General features: G+C 38.0%; 1 protein-coding gene across 3 annotated transcripts; it reads left to right on the top strand.

Moving 5' to 3' along the window:
• Positions 1 to 95: 95 nt before the first annotated feature.
• Positions 96 to 24,979, top strand: LOC137071299 (transcriptional regulator ATRX-like). Of its 3 annotated transcripts, none has more exons than XM_067439160.1 (34): positions 96 to 317; positions 736 to 851; positions 954 to 1,009; positions 1,760 to 1,809; positions 1,894 to 2,015; positions 2,700 to 2,819; positions 7,233 to 7,342; positions 7,506 to 7,573; positions 7,758 to 8,262; positions 9,561 to 10,542; positions 10,741 to 10,804; positions 14,232 to 14,386; positions 14,636 to 14,797; positions 14,886 to 14,958; positions 15,110 to 15,182; positions 15,276 to 15,482; positions 15,689 to 15,812; positions 16,853 to 16,962; positions 17,047 to 17,190; positions 18,401 to 18,578; positions 18,666 to 18,803; positions 18,934 to 19,109; positions 19,194 to 19,311; positions 19,787 to 19,890; positions 20,669 to 20,754; positions 21,042 to 21,160; positions 21,781 to 21,922; positions 22,370 to 22,467; positions 22,548 to 22,656; positions 22,741 to 22,918; positions 23,188 to 23,355; positions 23,451 to 23,600; positions 24,275 to 24,331; positions 24,440 to 24,979. In XM_067439160.1, the coding sequence occupies exons 1-34, from the start codon at positions 298 to 300 to the stop codon at positions 24,626 to 24,628; spliced, it is 5,271 nt and encodes a 1,756-aa protein (XP_067295261.1). In that variant the 5' UTR covers positions 96 to 297; the 3' UTR covers positions 24,629 to 24,979. The 3 variants fall into 3 exon arrangements, with proteins under 3 accessions (XP_067295261.1, XP_067295260.1, XP_067295262.1); XM_067439159.1 differs by having other exon boundaries at positions 21,042 to 21,172; XM_067439161.1 differs by lacking the exon at positions 21,042 to 21,160 and adding an exon at positions 20,951 to 21,003.
• The last annotated feature ends 20 nt before the right edge of the window (positions 24,980 to 24,999 follow it).

The raw sequence follows: 24,999 nt of genomic DNA, 5'->3' as shown, positions 1-24,999 counted from the left end.
CAGTCGTCTCTTACGTGTGGTTATGACGAAGTCCTTTATTTATTTACTCTTGTTATGACGAAATCCTATGAAGTAATTTCGTCATTACTTGACGTCATAGTCACAACGTAGTTTCCGGTGCGCCATTTTAGGCTGCATGGCGCAAGTTCCACTGGGAAGATGGCGGGTGAAACTGGCGTTTGATTAGTTTTTGCTTTCGGCCAAATATGAGTTTAATGCCGATAACTGTGAAACGTCGCTGCTGTTGGTTGCGCTAAAAGCTCGGCGGTGTGTTGAAGCACCGCCCGAGAGGAAGCGATGTCTACTGAAGTCCTTAGGTAAGGCGCCCTATTTTCTTTCTTTTCCACTACTAACGTGCAAGCTGTTCTGTCTGTTAATGTTAACTTACTCGACAATAAATAAATTAAATCCAGTCGCTGGTTGAAAAAAATCCCTGCAATTTAATCTCCCTTAATAAAGTGATATTAGTTTTTACGTTTTGACTTTTGCAGTTTTGGTCTATCAGCACGAGCCGAACAAAGAGTTGTTGCTCTATTGAAAAAAGCTCTATAAACCCTATTTAAGTAATATTAAACGTAAACCTCACAGATTTCTGTCGGACTAAAGCTTCAGATGCTTCTCTCTATAGAATCTCTGCAGGTGTGTGTAGTAATTTCGTGGGTTTATAAAGGGCTATTCATGAGGGATTATAGCGGGAGGCAGTTGTCATGGAGATGAACTGTCTTGTCTTTGCAGACCCAGGCCGGTGGCCGGTGGAGGAAGTAAGTTAGGTGAGCTGATTGGGAAGCTCCACGAGTACCTGGCGGCAACGGAAGACAAAAATGAACCTACTTTACCCGGACACTGGAATGGTGAGTACAATAGGGAAGATATATTAATCATTACAGTCACAACAGAACTAAATATAAACTCATAAATAGAGCAGTTATAGTTCTCTCATGTCTAATTTACAGGAACCACGGCCAAAGAATACCTGGAGCAGCAGGCTTGTCGCCAGACCGCTGAGGAGGTAGAGAGGGGTTTTTTTGTAATTCAACTCTCAAGTTTGCATCACTCAGCAAAAATTATTTAATAGATTATTGCAGAAAATGAGATCTGTGACCAAAAAAGTTTATGGTTTTTACATCTTTTGCTTATCAAGATAATTTCCACAAATGAAAACAACTTTTATGAATTCTGAAGCTGAAATACAATTGTATCAGAAGATACATTTCTATTAACAAACTTCACCACAGTCGTATGACTTCAACATCACCACCACTAAGTTTCAGAAAACTTTCATTCTTAATTTAAAATCTACAATTTGGAATGTTTGATTTAGAATAGTTTGCATTAGCAGGAGTATAAACACAATGACGCTATAGAAGTGGACTATTGAGTAGTTGAAATTCATGTTTGCCATGGTGACATTTAATGTCTCCCACAGTCTCTAGTCTCATTTAGCTACTGTTAAGCAACCGCTTTTTTCAAGACCCATAACTTAAGAAATGACACGTGGGTTATTGGTGATGTATTTTATGTAGTAGAATAAAGAAAATATCTTGGGCTTGTATTAACTATAGGCCTTATTTAAGGCATTTAAACAAAAGCCTATTGACTTATAATAGAACTGGATGTTTAAAAATGCTAACTTGTTTCTGGGATTTAGGTCCAGTGGCACTCCCATTGTAATTTAAGTATATAACAGGAATCATTTTTTCCCTCTGTTCTTAAATTCTTGAGATTTGTTTGTTTAAAATGTTTTGTCATTTCTTTTCAGCTCAGTGGCCCCTCAGAAATGGGAATGTTATCATCTGCTCGTTCAAGAAGGTTTGTCAATTAAGCATGAGCTGCATCTGGAGACCCTTTGGTCTCTGACTTAGTAGGCTTATTTGTAAACTGTTACTCTTACAGGAAGCCGACTGTTGTCACCAAACACAGCGGGATGAACGAGTCAGATGCTTCGTCTGAGAGTGGAACAGAGGATGTGATGTCTGTCCATTCCAACGACCATGACACTAACTGTCTACCCAAAGGTGCTGCTCCCATTCTTGTATTCGGCTGGTTGATTCAGATGATCATGCCTGTGAGATCAGGGTTTTTCCTACATCGAAACTTTTTTGGCGGTCGCCAAAACAATTTTTTGTCCCGCCAAAGCATTATTTGATGAGTTATTGTGATTTATAAATTGATGTAGATGACAAATGCGCGTGACAGGGCGCACGTTAACTGAGTGACAGAGATTGAACGAGCAGAGAGCCTGCACGTGCACTCTGTCTTCAAGACGATCACTGTCTTAGCTCGTTCTCACTCGCACATATCAATCAAAATCAACTGAACTGACACAATGGTAAAAGGTCGGAAGACTGAATCCATGTTCCAAGTGGCGCGTTCGCAAAATAATTTCCCTGAATTACTGCTGGATATGAATTGTGATTTTAAAAAAACGCACCTCTTTTGAGAGACGTTTTGCACACGCAGCTGACATAAACCATACTTTCAAATACCGGGAAAAATATCCTTATGAAGTGTTTTCTGTGATGACAAATCTTTTGCGTTGGTATCGGGTAGGGCACATGCGTGTGGATGACCATGTCTGGTCAGCCACCACTGAAGAACATTTCTGATCCAGGAAAAACCCTGGTGATGTATTTTATATGATTTCTGTTAATGAATACATTAGGGTATTTCATGTTGTCTTTGAACCCCATCTGACACAGGAACGGTGTTTGTGCTGCCAGAGCCGGTCTATAATGAAGCTCGTGATGATTTCCGTGGTCCAGAATTCCGCAGTAGGCGTGTTTATAAGCAGCACAGAGATGGTGCTGACAGACGCAGAGGTAAGAGAGGCGTAAAGTTAAGCTTTATATCGCCACCACAAATATATATCCCAGCCACCGGACAGTCACATTGTTGGAAAATTAGAAATTAGAAATTTTCCAATTCGGCATAAGTCAAGGAACATAATGACATAAAAAAAAGTCAAATGACTGTTTTCAAAAGCTTAATTCTTTTTTTGTATATCAAAGAATTCAAAATGTATAACCTTTAGAAAATTCGGACACATTTTATATTAGGTGGCCTTAACTACTATGTACTAACATTGTAATTAATCATTTGATACAATGCACTTATTGTGTACATACATGCTTTTATATTGTACTTACATTTTTAAAAATACCTGCATGTAATTACGTCTGTAATTAATTTCTGTAGTTACATTTGTAATTACACAGTTGGCACTTCCCTTACACCTAACCCTACCCTTAAACTTATCCATATCACCACACCTGTCCCTAATTTTATCCGTATCCAACCTCAATATCAGCAAAGATGTTTTGCAATACATTTGGAACACAATAAGTACATTATTTTTTGATATAAGTACATAGTAGTTAAGGCCACCTAATATAAAGTCGGGCCAAAAATTCTTCCTGTGTCCTTAAACAACAACAAAAGACAGAGAAAATCAATCACTGCTCTTTAGTGAATGACTTAAATAGCTTTAGTAAGGAAGGAATTTTAGGCTGCCATCACTTTAAGACCTCATGTACTGATCCAATACTGTCACGTGTTTTCTTTCTCATCTGTTTTTTTTGCTTTAGACATAACATGCTGTTACTAGAATACTTTGGCAGACTTTATTGTCAAGTCCTGTCAATTTTTTTTTATTAGGGCTGTCAAGCGATTAAAAATGTATTACATTGTGCCGATTAAATCTAATTGATTGAAAATTAATTGCAAAAGATAGTCATTGGGTGCGTTTACATGCACGTTCTTAAGCTGATTATGCCCAATAAGCCGACAATGAACATGGTCATGTAAACGCAGTAACCCTTTTTCTTTTATCGAAGTAATGTCATAAACTGTGTAAGCATAAACCGATCGAGACAGGTAGTTTTCTTCCTCTTACCTCGATTTCGCGCTGCATGTAAATGGATTAACCTGCTTTCTGTCAGCTTATTGGAGTGCGCATGTGATAGGTGACGACAACGCAAACTTAGAGCAGATTTAAATGTTTTTAAATCTGTGTTTTTATATTTATTTGATTTAATCAAGAATTTATTACACACAATTAAAGGGTTACTTCAGCAATTAGCATATGGCTTTGTATCAGTAGAAACCCTGGAGTATATTCAAATGATTGTGCTGTTGGGACGTGTGTAAGTACTGGATTTGAACTGGATCTAAGTACTGGATGTGTGCATTAGTAAGTTCTCAAAAAGAAAGCAAACTAATAGCTCACCTGGTCTTGTCTGTGTGTTAATGTTACACAAACAACAACACAAACGGGGAAAACGGCACTTACACGTAGAGCACTGTTTGTACACTTAGAGCATCTTGTATTTTTTTTCCCCATTGTCATTTGTTTATAAGTATATGTTTTATTACTGACCATTTGCTTAATTAGACTACCTAATTACTTTAACTTTTTGCTTATTAAAGAGCATTGCTGTTGTTTAATTTTAAACATTTCCCACCCTTATTAATCGTGTTATTAAAGATAGATGGCACACCAGTGGACCAGCCCCCTTTTTTGTAATCCCAAGATTCATGCGTTTTGTTTGTTTTATTGCTATGTGTGACTATTGTGCATCTAACATAAAAATATGGTTAATGTGGCATCCTTATTATAAAAAAAAAAGTTGCGCAAATTTATGGACGTGACCACCACAAAATAAAATAATTTTGATCTACAAAAAATAATTTAAAATAACGTGTATATAGTGAAATCCTGGTGGGATTGAGCTATGAATAAGTGCAAGTTTACTAATACTTTGTTCAATTTAAGTAATTTAGTGATTCTGCATTTCCTTTGCATGTTTTTTTATTGTGCGATATAGGTCTTAATTTTAATTCATAATGGTCTTAACCTGCAGATAACCTGATTAATTCCTAAGAAAGTTAAGCTTCCAAAGGCATGAACTGAAAACGCGCCAGACTGAACACGTGCTGTGAACATAACGTTATGCCATGGGCACACTTACCTCAGTTCTCATCACAAGAGCTCATTCATCACGATGAATGTAATCTGACTCCTGCTGCGTTTGTGACACTCCCTTGTGGCTAAATCACATTATATTGAACAGACACACTCACTTGTTAATTGTAGTTTCTGTTCTCTAACTGAATTGATTTTATGGAAATGAATGCGGCCGGAAAATGATCCAGTAGCGGTGGCATTGGGAGTGGCCAAGTGTCTTTTCACAGTCTAGAAAGCACCAAATTACAAAAAATAATTTCCCATTTCTACTACATTAATGACCCAGTTTAAATATAGATTCATCTTCCCAGCGCTGAAGTACCCAGCTTGAAGTACTATGTTTTAATTTTTAGGCTTTGACTTGAAGCGGAGTTGTGTGTACATGCATTTCCTGGTAAACTCACACTACTACCATGACGTCGTCATCGTCATTTCTAATAAGACGTATGAAATGGCGGCCTGAACAGCTTCAGCATTCTGTCTGAGACGATAACATCTAATACATACCTGACTATTATAAGAATAGATTTGGGAATGTGACAGTAGCCGTGATTTGATTTGTTACATTTAATTACTCCATAGCAGGTTCTCATGATGTTCCAAGCCCATAAGACCTTCGTTCATCTTTAGAGCACAAATTATATTTTTATTGTTGTTAAAATGATATTAATATTTTTTAAATCAGAGAGGTTTCTGAACCGGCTATAGGTAGCAACGTCATTGCAACTTTCAAGGCCCAGAAAGGTAGTAAAGTCATCCTTAAAATAGTTCAAATAGACTGCTGTCGTTCAGCCTTAATGGAGTACTTCAGCGCTGGGAAGATGAATCTGTATTTAAACTGGGTCATTAATGTAGTAGAAATGGGAAATTATTATTAATTTTTTTTAATTATTTTATTTTTTTGGTACTAGACTGAGAAAAGACAGAAAGTGTATTTGTCTCATGGGGATGAAAGACAACAATTCCCAGAATGCTTCACTGCCCTATGAGGCCACTCCCAAAGCCACCGCTTCTAGATTACTGAATTAATTTCACCTTCCCGCCACCACCGCATTCATTTTCATATAATCCGTTCCGTTAGAGAACAGACACTACAATTAAAAACTGAACGTGTCTGTTCAATATAATGTGATTTAGCCGCTGAGGGAGTGTAACAGCCCAAACGCTACAGGAGTCAGATTACATTGACAGTGATGGATGAGCTCGTGATGAGAGCTGAGGTAAACGCAAACACGCTCGCGGCACAGATTCACAGCGCATGTTCAGTCTGGCGCGTTTTCAGTTCCTTCCTTTGGAATCTTAACTTTCATATGTATTAATTTGAGAAGTTGAAACACTCGCTTTGCTCCGCGCCGCTCCGTAAAAATAATAAATCTCTCGTCTCGGGGATATGAGAGGGGGGAGCACAATCATTCGAATATACTCCAGGGTTTCTAGTGATACAAAGCCATATGCTAATCGCTGAAGTAACCTTTTAATATTACGACGCGATAAGAATACTTTTTGTGTGCAAAAAAAAGACTAAATTCAACATGTTCTCTTCAATGTCATTCTCCTGCACTGTTCATGAAGTAAACACAGTGCAGCACTTCCAAGTTCTATATCGGAACACCAACTCATTATTGGCCGATGCTGTTCACTTGAGCAGTCACCATTGGAACCTTGTAGCGCTTCACAGTGTTTACTATGTGAACCGCTTAGGAGAATGACGTTGAAGAGAAGTGTTGAATAAAGTAGTTTTTTTTAAACTACCTTTCTGGGCCTTGAAAGTTGCTATGAAGTTGCTGCCTATGGCTGGTTCAGACACCTTACAGTTTTGGAACAACGTAAGGGGTTAGTAATTGATTGCAGAATTTTAATTTTTTGTTTAATTTTGGTGAACTAATTAACCCTTTAATTATATCCCCTTATTAAATTTAAATCTTCAAACTGATGGCTTTCGTTATTATAAGTGCTCCCAGGACAGAAAACTAACAGCCACCTCAAATCCTATGTTCCCAAGTAGCCAAGTTTAGTAGAACACATGAAACAAAGAGTTCAGTGTTCATGCCAGGAACAGTTTATCAGCTAACCTAGAAAGATGGTTTGCCACCCAATCTTACGCAGACTAATTTTCCTTACAATGGAGAATTCAGACAGTTCTCTGAACACTTTTCATTTACAACTGTGTGTAACCTTCATGTTGCAACTGAAGTATATGAAATAACACTTAGTTGTGAGTGTCAGGGTATGAGGGTAAACTCTTCTGATTTGTGTTTGTGTGTATTAGGAGGATATGAGATGGAGAGGGTAAACTGCACAGCGTGCGGTCAGCAAGTGAATCATTTCCAACGTGACTCAGTCTACAGGCACCCTATGCTTAAAGTGCTCATCTGTAAGGTGTGTATATGTGTGTGTCTGCGATTAATCTGTTTGTGTGTTAGGAGAGTCTTAAAATCAACTCTACTTTCTCATACCTGCATTGGTTTTGCGCTATTTAGCATGTTTGACAACTAGTGAAACCTGAAGAGTTTTAAAAGAATCTGTTTCCTTTTTTTTGCAGAGTTGCTTTAAATATTATATGAGTGATGACATCAGCAAAGATTCAGAGGGGATGGACGAGCAATGCAGGTGAGTGATGGATAGGAATCTAGTATTGTGCGAGTTTTAGTGTCTGTGTGTTTGTGTGTAGGCTCGATGTACATAATGGTGAAAGTCAGAGCAGCTGAAATCATCTCACCGTTAAATAGATGGGGTTTGCAGTTGATGTATTCACTTATTTGTGGGTAAGTGCTCTTATTCCCTGTTCATTCAGGTGGTGTGCAGAGGGAGGCAGTCTGATTGGCTGTGATTACTGCAGTAACGCCTTCTGTAAAAAATGTGTCCTCCGTAACCTGGGGAGAAAGGAGCTGTCTACCATCCTGGAGGAGGAGAGGAAGTGGTACTGTTATGTGTGCAGTCCCGAGCCACTGGTGGAGCTGGTGTTGGCCTGCGACTCGGTTCTAGAGAGCTTGGAGCAGGCTCAAAAACGAGTCTCCCGTACTGATCCAAACTCGGTCCGGGGGAGGGCTAACAAGGGTGGTCGTGGTGCATCCTATCTTATGGGCACTGGAGGTGGACCAGTGCCCTCTGCAGGCCTTTACCAGCGAATGCAGCGGTTTGTAGATGTTACTACATCTTTGAGTCATTCCTTCAAGGCAGTTGTTCAAAGAGAACGAGAAGTGGATGGAAACCAAGAAGAGAAAGAAGAGAGAATTGGGCAGTTACAGATGTTCCGCGCTGTACTGGATGATCTGCAAGCAGCCAACAATGCATTACAGGTAAGAGTTTTTAACCAGTTAAAGTGGTACTTCAGCGCTGGGAAGATTAATCCGTATTTAAACTGGGTCATTAATGTAGTAGAAATATGAAAATATTTTTTTTAATTTGGTGCTTTCTAGACTGAAAAAAGACAGAAAGTGTTTTTTTGTCTCATGTAAATGAAAGACAACAATTCCCAGAATGCTTCACTGCCCTACGAGGCCACTCCCAAAGCCACCGCTACTGAATCACTGTGACTGGATCGCTTTCCCACTGCGTTCATTTTCATTAAATCAGTTCAGTTAGAAAACAGACACTACAATTAAAAACTGAATGTGTCTCTTCAATATAATATGATGTAGCCACTAAGGGAGTGTCACGGCACAAACACTGCAGGAGTCAGATTACATTCATTGTGATGAATGAGCTTTCGTGATGAGAACTGAGGTAAGACTGTCCCTGGCATAACGTTATATTCACAGCACGTGTTCAGTCTGGCGCGTTTTCAGTTCATGCCTTTGGAAGCTTAACTTTCATAGGAATTAATTTGAGAAGTTGAAACACTCGCTTTGCTCCGCGCCGCTCCGTTTACATGAATGCCTGAGGATGCAGCGAGCTGAGCTGTGAGTGTGATCTCACACCCCCCCATGTGCAGGTTGAAAACATGCGGAAATGGCTCCCTCTACTGGCTGTAGTCTTTAGCCTCTGGTCAGAAATTTCTCAGATGAGACAAATTGACGATATTTGGAGGATTTTTTTCCAGAAATAAAATGCAAGGGGAAGCATGATCATTTGAATATACTCCAGGGTTTCTACTGATACAAAGCCATATGCTAATTGCTGAAGTAACCCTTTAAGCTGTAAGAAGAATGCTTTAACAAACCATATGATTTTGATTAGGGATACACAGATAAGCCAGTAATTATTTAAATGTTGAGACTGATAGGGATACATGTCTGAAAATTCTATACAATTTAATTTTAATAAATTAAAAATAAAACACTAAAATCAATTATCTAAATGCTAGTAAATAGATTAATTTATGCGTCTTAACCTTAAAGTATGGAAGATATAACATTGATCAAAGCTACAGTACAAATCTATATTATGAAATATTACAATTTCAAATAACTTTTTTAAATATCACATAAAATTTGTGATGGTAATGCTGAATTGCCTGTCATTTCTCCAGTTATCAGTGCCATTAAAATAATTTTAATATGCAAATTTTCCTCAAGAAACTTTTCTTTTTCTTCTTTTTTTTTTTGCATTTTGTTGATATGAATGTATTACAACAGCATTGAATTTGTCATTGCAGGAAGCCCTGGACCATGAGCTGACTGGGACTAAACGTGGCAGTAGAGTTGCTTTGGGGTCAAAAGCGAGGCGTAGACCAAAGAAAGCCATGTCATCACGGAGCCCTGGACTCACTAAAGAGTTGGTGGTCAAACTTACTCCTGTACCGGTCAGCACACAGCCCATCAGCAGTACCTTTCCTTCCATTCATCCATCACCTGACAGACAAAACATAAACATTGTAGTGACAGATGGAACGCTGGAAGAAACTGGTGCAAATGTGGAGATGGAGAAAGGGATAGAGATGGAGGAAATGACTGAGGGAGAACAACAAATGGAGAATTATTGTGGTACTAATAATGATGAGGAAGAGAAGGAGGAGGAGGAGGAAGAAGATGAGGAAGAGGAGGAGGAGGAGGAGGAAGGGGACCCAACTGACCCAAAAAGCTTGTCTTTGTCAGAGGAGAATAAACGTTCTCCACGTGTAAAAACCACACCGCGGCGGCGGCGGACGAACACAAACACCTCTGCCGAGCATGCTGGTTTAGCCGAGGATGACTCTGATTCTGACGAGGTGCCTGAAGTGCTCCAGACCGCTGCTGCCATGGCCAATAGTGAGGAAGAGGGTTTGGCAGGTCGCAGTTGGGATGGGGATGAGGTAAACCAAGTCAGAAAGCAGCGGCTCTTTGGGCTGGTAAAAACCACACCTCCTGACAGAGGCTCTCGTAAGCGGAATCTCAAAGAGCGATCTTCTTCATCCTCGTCATCCTCTTCAGCATCTTCAAGGAGGGGCTCCCAAGACCAGGGGTCTACTACAGTCAGAATGACCAGAGGAAGAGCCCACAAAGTTGCCAGGGTGACAGGACAGAGCGGGAGTTCATCAAGTGAGGTGGGAGCACAGGAACTGGAGAGTGGTCCGAGCAGTGACTCTGACGATCAGAGGATCAAACCGCTCACAGAGGATGTCACATTGCTGGGCTCTGGAAATTTCCAGCAGTCTTCTGGTGAGATTTTTTTTCTAACGTAAAGTAATACCAGGAACATGTTTTTCTGAAAAATATAAGTGTTTATAATTTAAATGTAAAAAGCTCTTTATTTTATCAACGTTGATCCTTCATAAATCTGCAATTTCTGTTTCATGTGTCAGAAACACAATGGGTGTTTTTTACTTTAATCATTCTTTTCCTTCCTTGTGTCTCTAGGTGATGAGATGGACATCCAGCCAGGTCCGTCTTTGTCTGTGGAGGACGATGATTTAGAAAATAGGTACGATTCTGACTACACCAGGGACACACACACTTTCCCAGCACAGGCCTTCTCCACTGGACTTCGGCTGTCCCAAACCCACTACAGCGAGAGCTTTGATCCAAATCCCGTTTAAAAGCATGCAAGCATCCCGTTCATCCACATGCACAGCTGCTAGACAGGGCTTTTGAACATGTCTCTCACCCAAACACGCTTTTTTTGCTCGATCAACACTGTCCGGTTTTTATTTCCCCACAGTTTCTTCCACACGCAGTAAAGAGAATCTGTAACCGTAGGCACACACCGCCTATCAGTGGGGAAGCTCTGAGCCTGCACTGTCTAATGGAAGTCAGTGAATCATCTCTGGAGAAGCTCCTGTGTTTGAATTTTACTTCACTGACACAGACCATTGCATGTCTTTGGCAGAACTCCTGAAAGCCACACTGTCCTCTTTACTGTCTGTGCTGCTAATAAAGATTTTAAGAGAGTAGAAAGACTCTAAACCTCTTTGCTCGGATCTGATGGATCCTGTGTTCAGTAAGACAGACAACTTCTTGTGTGTGTTTGTGTTTTAGGGCTCAGCTTCCCGGTTCTCACGCTGTAATGTTTTCGGTCAGTCAGAACAAAGGCTGTGTGGTTTGCTAACGGTAGGTGTTAGTTTTATATAACACTTTTGTTATTGGCAGTGAAATGTCATTGTTGGTGGAATTCAAGTGTACACGTTTCTTAGGCAGAGAGAAACTCAGTAGTACAGTGTTAGCATTTGTGTTAAACGCGGTTGTGTTTGTTCTTTTTCAGGAGATTAATCCTGCGACAGACAACTGAATTTTCTACGTTTAGGAGCTTAAACTGAAGATTTGTTTATGCCTTTGTCTGAACTGCCTTTGTTAAATAAGTTAAAGTTTTTTTTGTACGTAGAGTTACTTGCGTGTTTTTTAAAAATATATAAAAAAAATGGGTTTAGTATTTCATTTTCAAGTCATTTGCACACAATTTCTGTCCTCGTGAATTGGCGAGAAGTTCAAAAGTTCCTGTTAATTATTGTTAATTTTAGCAGAAGCCGATGGATTTCAGGGATTGGTCATTTGTTGGATCGTAAACTTGACTCCAGCACATGTAGAAGTTTTTGAGTTGGTGGTTCTAAAGTTTAGATTGGAGCCATGGCCCTGCGGTTGGTGCATGTGCTCTAACACATTGATTAATGGTGCTCGCTCACATTTTAAACCAGGCTTGTTTTATTTCTCTCTCGTTCCCAATCTTTTTTTAATATTCATATAAATAAATTAGGGTAAAAGGCTGAACAAACTCAAATGTGATACGATTGCTTTGGTGGACTTGGCTTCAGTTTGTGTTTGAATGTTCACGGGGCAGCAGCAGGTGGCAGTGATGCTCTTTCAGGCCCAACATGTAAGCTCTTCTGTAGTCAGTCGTTAAAAGCAGCATGTGTTTGAGGTTTGAGTGTAGTCTTCACTCTCACATGACTGGTGTCTGTGTGTTGTTTGCATGGTTCTTATGGAGAGGCAATAAACACTTATTTATTCTTTCTCTTGTTCTGTTTTTTCCCCGTTTCGTCTCTTTTTCTGTAGCTTAACAGGGTTCCCACGCATCCTGGAAAACCTGGAAAACCTTGAATTTTGTAATACGATTTTCCAGTAGTGGATAAGTCTTGGGAAATATACCGAAATATCTTGGAAAATGTGTTTACTGTAAACTTTTAATCAAACTGGTTCACCGTACCACTGACAACGTTTTCATAAAATGAAGAAATCCTGGGGTCGATCGGGATTTGGAACTGGGGTCAGTTCTTATGTATTCTGGCATGAATGACATCACAGAATCATATCGTTTTATTTTTTCATTTGCGTTTGCCTGTGTATTGTCATGAGCAGAATTACGTCATTAGTTTCTGCACACTCACCGTCATTTCTGTTCTCCGCACAGATATCACTCATTGATAATCAAAGGATATTGATACCATACATATTGTAATACGTTATTATTATTTCCCAAAGGATCGTTACCTTAAGTTAATTGGATTTGACAGTTTGATTTTTCCATAGATAACTTTTGTCACTCAAATGAAAAGCTAGTTCACATTAGCTGTGCATTTTGAACCATGCCAGTAACCACGATACCTCTGTGGCTATATTGCCTGTCATTTCTTGTTATCTTTGATTTAAAATTACATTCCAGATTAAATACAGCAGAATCAGAATCTGTGGCATGCAAAGCATTTAATTACCGTGGAAAATTAGCTTGTCTCGTATCAATAACCGTTGAACTTTACAAGTGTTTAGCATGAGATTGGTGCTATTGGATCAGAATATTATAGTTCTGATTAATATCTTGTGTTGTTTTTTGTAAACTCAGTCAACCAGACTTGAACGTTACATTGCAAATGTCAAACGTTTTTGCTGCAGTCATGTAAAAAAAAAAAAAAAACATTTGCAAACCAATGGACAAGTCAACTTTTTTTCTACTCTAAATAACAACAGGCCACAGATATTGATTAAATATTGGAGATATTTATTAGTCGCATTAAATGCCTTGAAAAAATTCTAAATATCTAGGACAGTGTGGGAACCCTGCATAACTTTAACATGCATCAACATTAACATATTTCTGATGATAATCCATTTTTTTCTCACCCATTTTTCAGTGTCCTTTTTTCTGTTTGTCTTTTTACTTTCTTGTGGAATCCTCTAACGTTCATTGGATTTCAAAAACCCTAAAAGCTCAAATATTTATTGCATGCTTATGTCCTTTGTTTAGGAGTATTTATTACTGTTATTGTTTTATTAAAATATTTTATGCAGAAACGACCTTTTCATCATTTTCACATGAAATAACCATGCATTATTTAGCATCTGAGAAGAGGAAATGTAAATAACTGTGTAAGAACTGTATACGAATTGTAGTTGTAATAAAAGTTTATACCCCAGCCACAACAGCCTCTGTGCATTTTGTATATATATATATGTATTTATTTAGTTTTTGGGGGTGGTGCATTCTGTTTGTCATATTCAGAGGTTCTAATTCAAAACTGCCTCTGTATAGGCTATGAATGCCTTGTTCTTGTCTGCCTTTTCTTGTCTGCCTTTTTACATTTCACTCATAATTTTTTTATATTTGTAAAACTAACAGACCACTTTACAATCAATTTGATCTTTTAATTGTTCAGATTGTCCAGTAGCTTATTTAATTGATGTTATATTTGTCCTTTTATATTTATACTAGAATAAAAACTATTCTGACACCATTTAGAGTTATCAAGCTAAAACGTAATTTTGCTACTATTTGAGTGCACTTTTGAGAAGTTTTAATGAGGTTGGAGGAAGATGCATTGTTTAATGAATCTGAATCCATTGGTCACCTCCCTCACATTTTGTTTTCATCTCTTTTCTCTCTATTCTCTTTACTGCTTCATCCCATCATTTGTTCTATAAAGAATTGCGAGGCAGATTCTGCTGGCTCAGATCAAAGCTAACCTCTCTGATTCTGAGCTGGACACCAGCTCTGATGAGCAATCAGAAAGCATGAAAGGAGAGGAAGAGGAGGAGAAGAAGACTAAGGATGGAACATCTGAGACAACAGCCGAGGAAGGTGAGTGATGGCCATTACCACTGGTACCAGGGGATATAGACCTGGGAAATTACCACTGCATCTCAGATGAAAAACAGCATTTGAAACTTATCCAACTACACTATATGTAGCTCTAAATTTGTTGCAAAGCTCTAATAGCTTTTATTAATTTTTATGCAGCTGATCCTTTTGAGTTGTTACAAATGTTATTAGATAGTATAGTGTTCATGTATTGTTATTGTTACATGAGCAAAAATAGTTTCTCTTCAGACAATGAAGGCTCAGAGTCCAGTGGGTCAAAGTCAGGGTCACGGCACCGCCACCGATTGCTGCGACATGGTCTTGCCATAACAGAGACTGAAGTAAAAAGTCAAAAGCAAGGGGAGAAGAAGAAGAGAGGAAGAGAAGTCCAAGATTTAGAATGTGTTATTGGTGAGTTTTATGCTCTTAAAATCAATGTAATGTTCTGATTCTTTGTTCAGACCTGGTGTTATTTTGATTTTGTTCACTTTTATCCTAGTCAGCAGCAGTGATGAAACAGTTGACTCAGCCCTATATGAGGAACTCAGCCCTTCAGAGTCTGAGGAAATGGGGTAATGCTCATATCATCACATTCATCAACTGGAGTCTGCTCTGGACATTAAACACTCACATAAAAAAAGCTAACTTTCAATTACTACCTGCCAACAAGTTTAAATGCGTGCAGAGATGATTCTTTGTTCTCTGTGTTGATTCATTTTGTAGGTCACAGTCGCCCACTCATAATGAGAGGCTTCAGAGTCCATCTCGCACACCTGACAAAACCACCGCTCCTAATGTGAGTGCTAGTTCCTTCTGTATTTTAGATGCTGTAAATGTGGATTCCTCAATTATTTATGTATTTTTATTTTTTGGGGGGGTTAATATGTAGGATGATATCTCTCCAACCACCGAGGAAAGTTTGAAGGGCACCCCTCGAGGGAGGAGGCAGATCAGACGTCTTCTGGAGGTGGGTCAGCTGGCTCGTGAGACACAGAGTGCTCTGAAAGAAGAGGAGGAGCGCAGGAGGAGATTAGCAGAGAGAGAAAAACAAAGACTGGAGCGTGAGAGGAGAGAACGGGAAGACGCAGACCCGGAGGTGATGAACTGCATGTTGTCATTATATGTGTTCCACAAAAGAAAGTAGTACAGGTTTTGAATGACACATGGGGGATTAAAGTCACGACAGAATTTTTGTTATAGCGTCAACTACTTGAATGTTTTTTAATGTTCATTTTTAATTGCATGCTTTTAACCTAAATTATAAATTAATGTTCTCTCTATCAATTGTCTTACCTACTTTAGGTCATCTTAGTTTCTGAGAGACAGGCCACACCATTAGTTCTCGAGCAAGATGATGTAATGCATAAGCCTATGGTGCAAGTGCACATGGGCTTCCTGAACAAACTTAAACCACACCAGCGAGAAGGTGAGAATTTTCCTTTGTACACCTACACATGTATATTGTGTTATGTATTAATGCAGTACTTTGCACGAAGCAATTTAGATGCTTCACAAAAACATGGTTATTTATATATTTTGCTTAAGTGTGCCGGTAGAAAATATAATTATTCGATTTGAAAATTCCTCTCGCAAATGTTGTAAGGGCAAAAATCCTGCAACATTGATGTGATCTCATCAACAGCCTAAATCCTCGGGTTAACCATTAATATTTGATGTAATGTTTTTTTTTTTTAAAATACAACATTGTCATTTGTGGTGTGTGTGGGTCAGAAATTAATATTCAGTTGTGAACTGAATGGGGGTCAAATTGCCAAATGAAGTTGTTCATTGTATTATTTTATTGACACCTTTTGTTTTTCAAATGTGTTAACTCACCTCTCTCTGTCATAAGGACATATAATAGCTGTGCTGTGGAGCTTTCCAAAACTACTACTACTTTTCCTCCCAAAATCTATTTTTGTCATCTTAGTGTATAATTTTATAAAAGTATCGGTAACTCTTTAGAATACTGCGCTTATAAAGCATTTATTAATTATTATATATATTTGTTAATGTTATTTCAACATTTACTAATGCATTATTCAAATCTTGTTAACATTAGTTCATGCACTGTGAACTGACATGAACAAACCATGAGCAGCTGGATTTGTATTAACTAAAAACGAACTAATTTTTACGAGCCATTATTCCAGTCTCCAGTCGCATTATCCTTCAGAAATCATTCTGATATGCTGAATCAGTGCTCAATAAACATTTTATTATCAATGTTGAAATTAGTTTTTGTGAAAAATTGTACTTAGGATTCTTTGAATCGAAAGTTATAAAAACAGTTATCAGCATTTATTTAGAAATCTTTTGTAATATTTTATCAATACTTCTGTAACACTTTTGATCAATAGAATGTATCCATACTGCATTTATGAAGCAGCATGTACAAAATTAAAGCCAGTGGCAGTTTGCTGTGGAGATGGTTAATGTAGTGCATATGTATTTGTGTGGTGTTAGGTGTACGGTTCATGTGGGACTGCTGTTGTGAGTCTGTTCAGAGTGTGAAGTCGTCTCTGGGCTCCGGCTGTATTTTGGCCCATTGCATGGGCCTGGGCAAGACCTTTCAGGTATGGGGCACATGAATATTCTCATTTTCTTTTAGAAATCAGGAAGTCGAAGTTTCACAGATAGTAACTGTGTGTGTGTTTCAGGTTATCGTGTTCCTTCACACAGTGCTCTTATGTAAAGAGTTGCCAATGACCAGGGCTCTGGTGGTGTGTCCTCTCAACACGGTGCTGAACTGGAAGAGTGAGTTTGACCAGTGGCAGAGGGGCTTAAGACCGCACAGACTGAGGGTCGGTAGAATTCTCTCACTTTCTGTGTTGATCTAGGTGATGTTTATGTCAGATATACACTACCCTGCAAAAGTTTGCGGCCTTTAAGATTTTTAAAAATGTTGTTGAAAGAAGTGGTGTCCTATGCTCAGGCTGCATTTATTTGATCAAAAATACAGTAAATATAAATTATTACAATTTAAAATAACAATATTCTATTTTTGTTTTACATTTTAAAATGTATTTTATTCCTGTGATAGCAGAGCTGGATTTTCAGCATCATGAATTGCCAGAATTCATTCTAATATTCTGATTTGGTGCTCAAGAAACATTTCTTATCAATGTTGAAAATGTTTGTGCTGTTTAATATTTTTGTGAAAACATTGATGTTTTTTTCCATATTTTTTTAAGGAATATAGGAATATGTGTTTTCTTATTTCTTTAAGGAATAAAGAGTTCAAAAGAACAGTATTTATTTGAAATGTAAATATTTTGTAATTAATGTTATTGCTGTCTCTTTTGATCCTTGCTGAATAATTGTTTCTTTAAATAAAATAAAAAACCCATCTTGACCCCAAACTCTGTCTTTCTAATGTAAAGCTATCATATGGCTTCAGAAGACGTGGACTAAAGCGCTCCAGGAATAAATACAGGATTAAAATGACCCTTCAATATAATTTTTTAAGGGACAAAGACTTTTAAAAGTAGTAAAAATAAAAATACTTTTATTGAGCTTTTTTGTCACAGTTGATGGTAGCTATTGACTTTTTCTCTTCCTACAAATGTCAAAAGTCAATGTCTACCGTCAACTGTTTTGTTACCAACATTCTTCAAAATATCTTCTTTTGTGTTGAAAAGAAGAAAGACTCATACAGGTTTGAAACAACTTGAGGGCGTGTCCATCGTTACAAAATTAAACATTGTGGGTGAACTATCACTTAAGCATCACTGACCACTTTTGTGGATGGAGCTTTGAAAAATCTGCTAAGCATTATCTTTTTGTGTTGCACGAAAAACAAAATGCAAAACATTTAAATGGGAGAGTTACACTACTTAAAAATTCAAACTGTTTAGCAGTAGTTTGAGATTTATCAGTGCATATCAGTGCAAATTGTCTTTATAATGTCTTACACAAAGAATTCTTGTGGACCAAATGTGGACTTTTGACTGCATCACGGCTATTTTCTTCTGATCATCTCTGCTTTTTTCCTTTTGTCTACCACACACACAGGTGGCAGAGCTTGCCACGGTAAAGTCTGTGGCTGTTCGCGTTGAGCTGTTGAATGACTGGTTTACCAATGGTGGTGTGATGATCATGGGTTATGAAGTTTTCCGTGTTCTGACACACACAGCCAGTGCAAAATACAGCAAACACAAAGACAGCATCCGCTCAATACTCCTGGATCCAGGTACGTTCTTCTGAATAATTCATCTTCATGTACGGAATACAGTTATGTTTTTAAAATAATAATAAACCTTTGTTGTGTGTATGTTAGGCCCTGATCTGGTGGTGTGCGATGAGGGTCATGTCCTTAGGAACGCAGACTCCAGCATCTCAAAAGCCATGCGAGCTATACGTACACGTAGGAGAATCATTTTGACAGGAACTCCGCTTCAAAACAACCTCACTGAGTGTAATCACATTTCATCTCCATTTCTATAAAAAAGCTGCTTGTGAAAAATGACTTCCGTATTATTATTATTTTTATCTGTTTGAGGTTGCCTGCTCTAAAGGTGAAGTGTGTTTTATTTTTGTTGTTCTAGATCACTGCATGGTTAACTTCATTAAGGAGAACCTGCTGGGTTCTTTACAGGAGTTCCGAAACCGTTTTATTAATCCAATCCATAACGGCCAGTGCGCAGACTCCACCCCTGCTGATGTCAGACTGATGAAGAATAGATCGCATGTCCTCCATCAGATGATGACAGGATTCATACAGGTGATGAAGAGAGAAAGAAAAAAATAGCTAGAGGCTGTGAAAAAAGGCTAAATGTTTTGCATTTGATTCGCGTTTTTGTTGCAGAGGCGGGACTACTCAGTTTTGATGTCCTGTTTGCCGCCCAAGCGCGAGTATGTGCTCTCAGTCAGGATGACAACCCTGCAGTGTCGGTTATACACACACTATCTGCAAACCTACAGAGGTCAGAGTCTCACAAGCACACACTAGAGCTGGACTAGTACTGTGAATGTAGAAAAAGAGTCAAACAGTAGAGATTAAGCTAATATTTGTTTACAATTATTACATATTAAAATGATATACTAGTTTTGTTTTCTAAATCAAAAATAAAACTTTTAACTAAAACCATGACCAAAAGTCATTACAACATTATAATTGTACAGAAATGTGTATTTTGATATTCAACACTGTTATTAAATTGTGTTCTATAGATTCATTTTAAGTCAGCTTTAGATGGTGTAAAATATAATCTAAATGTAAAATTTGGAAAATTAGCATGCACAATTAAATTAGCTGGATTATTTGAATCCAGTATTGCATGCAAATAGCCTTAGATATTAACATGGTTTTAAAATGGCTAAACTGTGATGTGATATAACACGTTGCATACGGCGCCAACAGATTGATAGTAATAATCACAAACAGTTTCTTTATTTTAGGGAAAGGAGCAGGTGTGAACAGTTTGTTTCAGGATCTTCACGTTCTGAGTTTGATTTGGACTCATCCTTGGTGTCTTAAACTTGCTCAGCTGAGCAGGAATAAGGTATACACCCACTCATCCAGATATTTCTTTTTTTTCTTATTTAAAAAAAAATAAATTAATACTTTTATTCAGCAAAGATGCATACAATTGATCAAAAGACAGTATAGACTTTTACATAGTTAAAAATTATATTTCAAACTAATTCTGTTCTTTTGAAATTTCTATTCATCAAATCCTCAAATTTTAGGCAGCACAAATGATTTCAATTTTTTTAATAATAAGAATAGTTTCTTGGACCCCAAAACAGCATATTTAGTTTTCTGCCGAAAATTCAGCTTTGCTATCCAGGAAGTAAATTACATTTTTAAATCTATTTAAATCTAAAACTTATTTTAAATGACCATGTTTCACAATGTTACTGTTTGTACTGTCGATTTGATCAAGTAAATGTAGCTTTGGCAGACATTGGGACTTGTGACTTGGACTCGAGTCGCTATTTTTATGACTTGTGACTTGCCTTGACAAAAAATTAAATACTTGAGACTTGACTTGGAAGTTAAAGACTGGGGACTTGACTTGAGACACAATGACTTGAGTGTTAATCACATCATGAAAAACATATTTGGGGCTTACTTGAGACTTGAAGGGTCAGACTTGAGACTTGAAGTGTCAGACTTGAGACTTGCACGTGTGTGACTTGGTCCCAACTCTGAGCTTGGGTGAGAATAAGAGACTTTCAAAAATCATATCGTCTTCTTGAATGGTAGTTTACTCATTTTTACAAACAGTGGTCACTGATTTTTCTCAGTCACATTTTATATTTCTGTGTGTAATGCAGGGGAAAGAGCAAGAGCCTGTTCCCGTCTTCACTGGGCTGGACGCCGGTTTGGTGAGAGATTCTGTAAAGCCAAATAACTCTGATAGGTACACATTTTCAGATATCAGATTTGAGTATCTTCTTGACAAATAATGTGCCTCATGCTTGTGTAAAATATCACATTTATGCTAGTGACTTTGAAGAGTAATTTGTCTTTCTAAACAAAGTAAATTAAATCAATAGTGACATTTTTTTGTTTTGGAAATAATTGGTAACGGTCATGCATTTATTTGTAATAAACAGTTATGTGGAACCAATGAGAGGCCTGCTAGAAGTCAAATTCTGCACAAGACCAGGTTTGCTCTGATGTTTGTTTCTACCATCTGTCTCATAGAGATGCAAAGATCACACATTTAGTTGGAGATGGAGAGGGAAATACTGATCCAGTCTCCTTGGTCTGTGGGTCCAATCAAAAGCCAAATGTCACAAACGCAGCCACAGTGGAAATACCTGGTGGGGAAGCTGGTACACACAGTGTCTCACTTTGTTTCTTTGAATCGGTCTCTCTTTGTTTGTATAGGCCCTTTCCCACAGTGATTCTGGAAAATGCTCTTATAATTTGTCGCAGGATTTGTCTCTGGATCATTTGATTTTTGGTTAATTTACACTGCTAGTGATTTTCTGGAATCTGTGTGCATGTTCTCACACATCCTGTAAAGACGTGTGACATTGGGTTGTGGCGTGTAATGTCTTTACAGTGTCTTAAGTTTGCATAAGTTTTCTCTCTCGTGAGAAACCGCGCACGTACATTTTTTTTCTCTTTCTTTTCTTATTTGATCATAAACTAGTGCGTCGCATACCAATACACTAAGCTGGCAAAATGATCTCCACTTCAGTGTCATCTCTACGACACAACCCCATGTCATTGATCCTGCCTTTTGTTCATATAGGGCACGTTTCAGGACTGATCCCGGCGATGTTACTAGGTCCCCATCCCGGGATCAATCCTGGGACATGTTTGTGTTCACACAGAAGGCACTCTCACAATTTGTTGTGCAATGTTCTGGGATCAACACTGTGTGAAATGGGTTTATGTCCGTCTCATTTTTAGTGTCTCTCTGTCTGTTGTTCAGGATTCATTGTGGGTAACGGGCCGTCTGCCGACTGGTATCTGCCATTTTTAACAGCAGCTGATGCCAAAGTGCTAGAGCATTCTGGGAAATTACAGTTGCTGCTGGAGATTTTATGCTGTGCAGAGGAACTACAAGACAAAGTGTGAGAAACATATACTTGAATAGAAGCAGCACTTGTTATAAGCTTTGTTTTGGTTCATATTCATATTTGGTTAAGTGAAAAATTAATTTTAATCCACAAGAAAGCTTAACATTGATCAAAAGCAACAGAAAACACTGTTATGAAATGTTCTATTTCAAATAAATCAAAAGAATACTGAAAAACATCACAGTTTCAATAAAATTGTTTTCAGCATTGATAATAATAAGCACCAAATAAGCATATTATAATGATTTCTGAAGGATAATGTGAGACTGGAGACTAGAGTAATGATGCAGAAAATACATCTTTGCATCACAGAAATAACTTACATGTTACAGTTTTTACTGTATTGTATAACTTTTAAACACTTGTGGATTAAAAGATTGTGTGCTAAATGTTATGAGTGACACTTTGACACATGAATGAATGCTGTTTGCTTTTGTTCAGGTTGGTGTTCAGTCAATCTCTTATATCACTGGACCTTATTGAGAGTTTCCTCCTATATGCAGATGAGACCAGCGGGAAGGAATGTTGTCCATACAAAGGTAAACACGGTTTATTCAGGAGATTGTTAAAACTGTCATTTGTTCATTGTTTGCAATAGTGTTTTTGTGTGTATTGTCAGGAAAGAAATCGTGGGTAAAAAATAAAGATTATTATCGTTTGGATGGCAACACAAGTGCTTGTGCTCGCAAGAGATGGGCTCAAGAGTTTAACAACACTAAAAACATAAGGTACTGCACACAAAATGTTTATAAACCTCACATTTAACTTTTCTAGATTTCTTGTCCTGACTCTTGGTGTTTCCTCTTTGTCAGAGGGAGGTTGTTTCTCATCTCCACTCGTGCAGGGTCTCTAGGAATCAATCTGGTTGCTGCAAATCGAGTTGTGGTGTTTGATGCTTGCTGGAATCCATCATATGACATCCAGAGCATCTTCAGAGTCTATCGCTTTGGGCAGAAAAAAACTGTAGCTGTGTACCGTTTTCTGGCTCAGGTATACACATAAAATCAAACATATTTGGGAGGACTTCTCTTTTCCTTTTTTCCTTAAAAAAACAAATGAAAAAAATATTAAAATGAAAAAATAAATACACAGATAATACACAATTTACATACATTTTTTTAATTAAGTAATTTTAACCCATATAAGTTAAAACAAGTCATTTGACAAGCCTATTCGTTTATGTTTATATATATATATATATACTTTGTTTGTAGCGTCAAATGCTTTGATTTTTATTTCAATGTGTTTTTTGTGTGTAGGGGACGATGGAACAAAACATTTATGAGCGGCAGGTTGCTAAGCAGTCTCTGTCCTCCCGTGTTCTGGACCAGCAGCAGATTCAGAGACACTTCACACACAGTCAGCTGAATGAGCTGTACCGCTTCCAGCCAGACCTCCGGCCCAGCAAACACACAGAAATGCCTGCGGTAAACACACATACATGGACCTGCTGTTGTACACACAGATGTGGGTATGTGAGATAATTATGACCACACGGTTTTGTCTTCCTTTTGTCTATCAGGATGAGTTGTTGGTCCGGTTGCTGCAGAGCTGTGAGCAGCTCATAGTAAGTTATCATGAACACAACTCGCTGTTAGATCACCGGCAGGAAGAGGAGCTGAGTGAGGAAGAGCGCAGAGCAGCTTGGGATGAATACCGTGCAGAAAAGAAGGTACATATTATGAGTTAGTTCTCAAACTGTAGTACAGAGCGCCCCCAGGTGGCACACATTGCAACCCAGGTAATTTACACTTTTAGAACAGAATCCTGATCCGGGTCTACTGTCCTGCAGAGTTCAGCTCCAAACCCAATGAAACACCTGAGCCAGATAGTCATGGTCTTACATACTAGACATTTCTAGGCAGGTATGTTGAGGCTGTTTGAAGCTAAACTCTGCAGGACAGTGGCCCACCAGGAGCAGGTTTGGGGACCCCTGACATTATGCAAGTTATTTTAATATTCTGTAATTGTAATTGCAGTTTTAATATATATTTTGTATTTTTATATATTTAATAAATATCATATTTATATCAATATTTCATATTTGAATATTTAATATAAATTATATATTGTATCCTATGCATGAGACTATTAAGAATCATGCATTGACCATGCTTTTACATTCAGGCAATAGGTAATGTTCTCTGGTGCTCACAGGACAATTGTGTTTCTTTGAGCTTTATTTTCTTAAGGCGGTTTTACATTTTGGGGTTCCCAAATACACTTAATCCTGACCTTTATGAAAATCATAATTATCTGATGCATCATGTTGATGCATATTCACACTTTAGCATTCTGCATGCGTCACAGTTGTACAACAGCTCATTCATGATTTGTCCCTTTCAGGCCGCTGTACAGATCTCCAATGAAGCCGCCTCCAGACAAGCCAATCGGGACCTACTGGTACAGTTTCATCTCTAACCTTAAGGATTCTGTATTTGTGTGTGTATTAAACAGAAATTCTGATGCTATAGACTGCAGTGCTAAGAATCTGTCTCTTTCTCTCCTCAGCTCACTCATACTCCACAGGCTATGGCTTTTAGAAATTTAGGCAATATGACCAAGAGCATTCCACAGACTTCACTTCCTGTCGAACGAGGCAATGTCCAATATTCTGCTGCTTTGGATGTGAACTCCAGCATCACCTTTCCGCTGAAGCAACCCAACGTTGTTTACTCCGTTTCAAAAGCAAATACGTAGCCTGAAATAGACTTGGTTTAAAAAAGGTCCAAGACCTTCTGCTTTTCTAACTACCTCAAAACCAGAATGAATATGCAGAAAAGTGTCTGGCACATGTATGTCCTTTTGGAAGTTCAGAAGCCTGTATACAAAAAGACTGTTGACAATGTCTTTACTAACACCTTTTATGTTTAAATATTAAAAATATAGAATAATTTAGTTTACAAAAGGACTTTAAAAGCTCAATTTGTGTAATGACGTGAGCATTGTTCTCTGTTCGACTGTTTTTTAAGATTAAAAGAAATAAAAATACACTTGCTGGATAGAAGAAGAAAAACGTGCTGTGTCCTGTGGAGGCGCTGTTTCTCTTATTACTGTGCCTCATACTACGG

Source organism: Pseudorasbora parva, chromosome 3 (genome assembly GCF_024679245.1).
Source record: "Pseudorasbora parva isolate DD20220531a chromosome 3, ASM2467924v1, whole genome shotgun sequence".
NCBI lineage: Eukaryota > Metazoa > Chordata > Actinopteri > Cypriniformes > Gobionidae > Pseudorasbora > Pseudorasbora parva.
Note: the sequence above shows the minus strand (reverse complement) of the source record. Positions and strands in the feature narration are given on the sequence as shown.